This window comes from Amia ocellicauda, chromosome 9 (genome assembly GCF_036373705.1).
Source record: "Amia ocellicauda isolate fAmiCal2 chromosome 9, fAmiCal2.hap1, whole genome shotgun sequence".
In the NCBI taxonomy this organism is placed as follows: Eukaryota; Metazoa; Chordata; class Actinopteri; order Amiiformes; family Amiidae; genus Amia; species Amia ocellicauda.
The window spans coordinates 33,125,449-33,132,882 of NC_089858.1; the positions used below are offsets into that span (position 1 = coordinate 33,125,449).

Here is a 7,434-nt window from a genome sequence, read left to right on the forward strand (position 1 = left end):
GTACAAGCAATTAAAAAGTTTGAAACTTTGGCTTTGTGATGCATGAGCACCTTCCTTGCTCTCCCCCCTCTGTGCTCTTCACAAATCTGCACACTCAAGCACGGATGGATAGCTATAGATAGATCGATGGACAGATAGATAGACACACAGATAATCAAGCCAAGTGCTGCTCATTATTATTGATTGACTTACCCCCGTTACACCAGCACAGCCACACAGGCTCACCAAGCAGAGACAACAGCCTGTCCATCCTGCTGGGGGACGCACCAACAGCAGGGATAGCAGCGCAACACATCAGTGCCTGCCACACACTGAGAGGCAAACAGCACTCGGACACTGACACTGGGTATACAATGTAAAACGCCTGATAGATGTTAAATGTTTATCTAAAATCTAAAATGCGTACTTTCTGTGATTATTGCTCCCATCGCCCTGTTCTTGATCACTGGATGTGTCTGGCAATGCTTTGGCAAAACTGATGTCAATTAATCATGCCAATACAGCTTTACTGAATTTGAAATTGTCAGACGTACAGACATGACACCAGAGGGTTGTTACATATTCGTGTCAATTAGAAGGTGTGTTAATGTAACAGTGGGTATTGTCCATGGGGGAAGAGGCGTGCCATGAGCAGACACTAACTGGGCCTGATCTCGGTCAGCAGGGTGGAGAGGCCCTGACACGGCTTCCCCCTGCGGGGAACCTGTCCTGCCAGCTGCCCACCTCACCCCTTACCCCAGAACATATTTTTAATGTGACCTTTAACCCCACAGTCCTGGCACCTCTCAATGACCAGCCTGCACACCAGAAGCAGCCCTTCTGCCCTTTGCTGCTGACTTGAGATTTAACATTTAGATTTAAACTAAACATGCATTAAGAAGCTAAATATATATTTTGTGAATTGAGAGATTTAAGATTAAGTTAAATATTTATTTAAAAAGTAAATGTTTAGTTTGCAAAGTTCATATTTAGGATTTTGTTCAATATTCATTGAAACGGCACATATTCATTTTTCAAAACGGAGGTTTAGCTTTTATTTAAGTATTTACTTAAATAGAAAAAAAAGTTAATTACTAAAACTGGAAAAACACATATGATTTAAGTTAAATTGTTTTACATTTGGTGCGTGTGGCTTTTGCACTGTCCCACCTGCCTGTATTTATTTATTATTATTATTATGCAATCTGATATTTATTTGTGCAATTTTCAGTTTCGCTACTAGCTATTTCAAACCCCGTCCATCCACTCTTCTGTCCCTTACTGTTGTTGTTGTTGTTGTTGTTGTTGTTTTAAAGACATGAAAACAGCACGTCTAGGAGCAACACCCTCCCCATCATAACAAGAGAAACCTCCCGGGAGAGCGCAGTAACAGCGCAGTAAAGTGCGTGCTGCCCCCCAGCGGCCATTTCTATCCAGTGTGACTGCAGGGCATAAACCGCACAAGTATCGAATATCAGGACTGTGATTGATTGAGACAGACACTGCACTGCACTACTTTGCGCTGGCCCTCAGCCGTGCACCGCGTCCTTTCTGCCATTGTACATTTCCTAGCGGCTGTCAGAATCATTCATTAACAAGCGCTTTTCCTGTGCGTCTGGTGATCAGGAAAATCAAACTGCTATCCGATTATTATTATAAGCATTGCTATTATGGTGATTACTGTGTAGTCAACTGCTGCAGGACCCAGTGCCCCCAAAACACTTCCAGACAGCCTGACACTTGATATCCGGGATTCAGTTCCCACGGCGGGGCCCTCTAGAGACCTGCATCCACTCGCAGAGCACTCAGGGCTGATGACATGTGCGTGTCTGGGTCTCTGTCTCTGCCGGGAAGCCGCACAGGCTCCTCCTCTCCCTGCCTCTCCCACGCCCTGGTCCCTCTCCGCCGCTGTGTGTTGAAGAGCTCCAGTGTGAGCAGAGAAACAGACGGACAGCACTGGCCGCTAAACTCTCCAACACAGGTAGGCTTTCTGTGTGATCCGCCCTTACCATTGACATGCCTGTAGCTTCTGTAACAATGTGAGAGCAGGTACAAAGGCAAACAAAACAACAGTTATTATTATTGGTCTGTCACCCACTGTGACGACATAGGCATTCATTAAACATGCATGTTTTGTTTTAGTTATTATGTAGCGGTGGGGAAAACTAGTATTCAACGGTGGGAGAATTACACGCAGGAGATGTGAGCGCAGGATAGGCGTTTTTGTGTGAGACAATACAGATCATAATGATAAAATAATAGTAGCAAGAGTGACTGTACCGGCTCCTGGTTATTCTACAAACATGCGCTTCATACAAACATCGCTATATATCCGATCTAGGGCATTGCAAGTAGGGAATAATATAGACACAAGTGCGCAGCGCCATTTTAAGGACCTGTGTGCTTCATTTGCTGGCTGCCTTATTATAGCTTAGAGCCGGCCAGGGAGAAGGATAACGGGGCTTATTACACGCTTGTGGGCCTGACCGGACAACCGGGGATAAACAGGGCATTAGGCTTTGGGGCCGAGAGAAACTATATTGAATCTGTAGTCCTTGCATAGGAGGGTTAATGTCCCTGCACCTGCCAAAAGCATTTTAAAAACATCACATGAGCCGACCTTGATTAAACTGGGAGAGAGAGAGTTGACACACAGGGAGCGGCGGGTGTTGACCGTTACATAATAACGGTCTGCAGAAGCAACGAGACTACGCGACGCGCAAGAGCCAGCGCTGTATTATTATTATTATTATTATTATTATTATTATTATTATTATTATTATTGTCCAACTTGTTCAATTCTCGTCTGTTTCCGTTAGGGTTAACGCCATTGCTCAGTGCTTATCCGTTAGAACATTTTCGACTGGAAAATTGAAAAACCAACCAATACAAATCTGAAGGGAGGACGCACTGCTGCTCCCCGGCCAAGCTCTCAAGTTCTCAAAACGTCATTGCCTGAGATTTGTGACGTTCAAGAAAATGGGCTGGAGGCGTATATGTGTTGTGAGACTCCAGAGCTGTGGTTCCCCCGCCTCCAGAGAGGGGTGGGGAGTCATCAGAGGAATAAATAGGACTATTATGCTTATAGAAATTGAAAAAAATGTACCTTTTCGTTGATTTATAGATTGAATTCAAATTCATTTAAAATATTTTTTCCCCATTTATCCACACATTCTACCATTCTACCACACACCTTCCCAATTAAATTGATACTCTAGATTTGTTTAGGAAATAATAATAATTTTAAAAATAGCTCAGGTGTAAGCGAAGACTCCAAGGAGCCAGAGTTGTTGAAAGGCACAGATTAGGGGATGGGCATAAAAAAATATCAAAGGCACATAGCAGCTACATACAGAGCCTGTACAAAGTCTACGCCTCCTTGAACTTTTTCACATTTTATTGTGTATGTGCCTCAGACTTTCATGCTTTTAAATTAGGATTTACATTTTCTATTTGATTTAGGGCAGGGCTCTGAATAGGACTTTTCTATACTTTGCTCAATTCATTTTTCCTTCTATCCTGACAAGTGCCCCAGTCCCTGCCGATGAGCAACATTGTCATAACGTGATGCTGTACCACCATGCTTCCCAGAAGGAATGGTGTTCTTTGACCAGTCTTGACCAGCTCTTGCAAAGTTGCCAATTGACCTCTTGATAGCCTCTCTGATCGGGTTCAGTCTTGCTCGGTCATCCAGTTTGGAGGGAAAGTCTTGGTGGTGCCACATACACCTTCCACTTCTTAATAATCATCTTGACTGGATAATTGGAGATAATAATACATTCAATTATATTAAAAAAAAAATTCCCACTTGAACCTCAAGCTTTCTGTAAGCTGAACAATTTAAAAAGACAGTGGGGCCCCAGAGAAGGACAGGCCTCAGATAAAGGATTATAATGTTGATGATAATAATAATACAAAAATGCCTATTATTTTATAGTTGGTTTTCAGTGGAATGCTTGTTGTCCCAAGCTGGATACAAGTCAAATTTCTAGGGATGTGACGGGCTGACAGAAATACGCATCTGTCAAATGCAGATTTTAAAGCATTAAATCCGTCAAATGCGGATGCAGGGTGTGGACATAGTGTATTTAGTTGTAGGTTGAGGGGCATTTGGTATTTGCCAGTATTACTGTAAAATCAGTTTGCTGCAGTTTTTATATATATATATACAAAAAATTAACACATTTTATTTAAATGCTGTAAATGTGAAATAGAGCTGAAAAAACATCAGCTCATAGTCCTAACATTGAATGAAATGGAGTACTTTTATTACTATTATTTCACTGTTCAAATTAACAATTGCGTGAGTTTTCAGACATTTTGAATGAACTGTTCAGATGCAAAAGTTACAATTTGCCGCTCCGCTCGGCTCCACTTCACCCCTGTGTCAGAGGTGGAGTGCCACCTTAACGGATTAACCGGAGCGGCGCTCTGGTCTGGTGTGCTTTACAGCATTACAGCCCTATCCGTAACAATCGCATCATCCCTTCTCTCTGTAAAACAATATCTGGGACGTACTGAGTGAATGAGCGGACTGACTTCATGCATGTGCGTGTTGCAATGGTAGCCAAAAATATTTTTGCTACAAATTCGAATTTGTTTGGTTTAGTATTCAATGGAGTTCAGATTTGTTAAACATGTGCGAAGTTCGACATCTGCGAGTGTGCGAACTTCGTCACACCACTACAAATTTCCCAACACACCCAACCAACCAACACACGCACACGCACGCACGCCTCTAAAGGTCAGTGTGCTCAGTCTGTCTGCAGTGTGCATTGTCCTCATTCAGTCTTTTAACAGTATGTTCAGTGTTCGCACACACTGGCACGCATGTAATCACACACACACTTGCATTCACACACTTACATACATGCACACCCTGGCGCTCAGGCACACGCACACATGCGCACTGACACACATGCTCGCACACACTGACACGCACACTTGCACACACGCACACACGCACACATAATATACATCAGTTAATGTGTCTCTCCCCTTGTCTTCTCCTCTCTCCAGGTCAGTGAGTATTGCGATGGGCAGTTCTGTGCTTCAGCTGGCCGTGGCCGCTCTGGCCCTCCTGCTGGTGCTGCAGTGTGACCCCACTTGGGGTAAGGGAGGGCGTGGGGGAGGCGGGGGCTTAGGGGGCTCCAAGTCCATTGGGAGCAAGATTTCGAGCTGGGGCAAAAGCAAGACCGGCGGCAGCACCAACAAGGGCAAGACACCAACAGGAACAGGCAACAGGAACACCAATCCCGGTAGCTACCCCAAACAGCAGAACCCAGCCGGAGGGGGGTACCCCCCTCAGTACCCAGCCGGAGGGGGTTACCCCAACCAGAACCCAGCCGGAGGGGGGTACCCCCCTCAGTACCCAGCCGGAGGGGGTTACCCCAACCAGAACCCAGCCGGAGGGGGGTACCCCCCTCAGTACCCAGGCCGAGGAGGGGTGAACCCTGCAGGGTACCCCAACCAGAACCCAGGTGGAGCGGCATACCCCCCTCAGAACCCAGGCGGAGCGGCATACCCCCCTCAGTACCCAGCTGGAGGGGGGTACCCCAACCAGTACCCAGGCCGAGGAGGGTACCCCAACCAGTACCCAGCCGGAGGAGGGTACCCCAACCAGTACCCAGCCGGAGGAGGGTACCCCAACCAGTACCCAGCCGGAGGAGGTTACCCCAACCAGTACCCAGGCCGAGGAGGGGGTTACCCTAATCAGTACCCAGGTGCAGGGGGAGGGTACGGACAGCCAGCCGGTTATCCTAACTGGGGTGGAGGAGGGTACCCCAATAACCAGTTCCCCAGCCCACGATTCGGGGGGTATGGCATGGGGGGCGGGGGCTTGTCGCCCTTCGCACGCTCAGTGGGGGGCCCGTCCAAGAATTCAATGGGCTTCGGAAAGAAGGCAGCACTGGCAGCAGGGGCGGGCGCAGTGGCAGGCATGGCACTGGGCTATGGGTTGGGCCGCTTCCCCCGGCCACACTTCCAGTTCCACAGCCCCGAGGAGGAGCACTATTACAACCGCTACATGTGGCGGCGTTACGGATCGCGCTCCACTGATGAAAATGACTACGGCCGCGACTACCACTACCGTACCCCCCCTGAGACCTATGACACCTACATGGACAAGTGCGTCCAGAGGGATGACCTGCTGCCCATGCCCAAGCCTGGCGCAGACATCGGGGCTGACCCTGGCACTAACCCTGGCACTGACCCCGGCACTGACCGCAGCATCATTAGAGACCAGCCAGCCAACATCAACACCAACAACAACACCAACAACAACACTGATGTCGCCCAGGGGTCACCTGTCAACAACACCCAAGCCGCCTCCATCTCCCTCTCCTCTTCCAGCCAGGGCAAGATCCAAGACCCCCCAGCAGGCCCTGCACCAGGTGGGGGGCAGAAAGAGGAGGACGACGACATTGTGAGCATCATGGAGATCGGGTACCCGGAGCTGATTGAGCAGTTGAAGGTGCGTCGCTGTGTGGAGCTCTACCTGGTCTACTCTGAGCGCTACCTGGAGAAGAACCCCGCACCCCAGAGCGGACGCATGGGCAACAACGACGCTGCCGCCCCACAGCTGTGTCAGGGGCTGCTACTTCTGGTCACCACCTCTGCGCTGCTCCTGACCAGCACTCTGATGGTGCACTGACTGGGATAAGGGACAGGGACAGGGACTGATACAGGGCACTGGGGACAGGGACAGGGAGTCTGCGGATTACATTTTCTTTGGTCTCCTCACGGCATGGTGTTGCAGGTGAGGTGAATACAGATAGACATAAAGACACTAATTGACTGCTGGGGGAGGGGCTTCCAGCTGCTCTGGTGGGCTATGGAGGACATGTCCAGCCTCAGACCAGTCACCCCTCTCTCACAGTCCACGCAGTATGGGAGGGAGGGGGTGGGTGGGGTGGGGCAGTGGGGGGGGAGGGAGGGTTGAGACAAATGCTGCATTCTTTGCTCTGTGCTCTGTACACTGAGAGCCCTGACTGTACCAGCTGGAGTCTCCGGCCTGTAGCTGCCTGAGGCACGGAGGCTCCCGCTGCTATGACGATGGGCTCAGACACTTGACCCGAGCCGTTAGAACACACTGCCCTGACAGCGTGTGCATAATTATTAGGAAGTCGGTATTCTAAATATTTATTATTTCCAAGCATGGTTTTCCTGCAAACCATGTCAACCTAAATAATGAGTGGGTAGAATCATTTTGAGGTGATATAATTGCTTCATGAAAGAGGGTGGGGCTTAAAGTGATAAATACCTCATATTCAGGTGTGCATAATTATTAGGCAGCTTTTTCACCACAGGTAAAATTGGCAGAAAAAAGGATCTAATTGATGCTGAAAAGAAAAAAAATGTAAAATGCTGATCAGAAGGATGCAAAACCTTTGACATGTTCAAACTATTGAGTTGTGATCACTGCACAATCAAACGCTTTGTAAGTAATAGTCACAA

General features: G+C 48.1%; 1 protein-coding gene across 1 annotated transcript; it reads left to right on the plus strand.

The window, feature by feature from the left end:
- The first annotated feature begins 1,792 nt into the window (after positions 1-1,792).
- LOC136759256 (uncharacterized) lies at positions 1,793-6,890 on the plus strand. Its single transcript, XM_066714169.1, has 2 exons — positions 1,793-1,960; positions 4,999-6,890. Exon 2 carries the CDS (start codon positions 5,015-5,017, stop codon positions 6,629-6,631), a length of 1,617 nt encoding a protein of 538 aa, XP_066570266.1. The 5' UTR covers positions 1,793-1,960; positions 4,999-5,014; the 3' UTR covers positions 6,632-6,890.
- The last annotated feature ends 544 nt before the right edge of the window (positions 6,891-7,434 follow it).

What these genes read in the sequence shown, in the direction of transcription:
- LOC136759256 (XM_066714169.1), top strand. Translation starts at nt 5,015, where the DNA reads ATGGGCAGTTCTGTGCTTCAGCTGGCCGTGGCCGCTCTGGCCCTCCTG.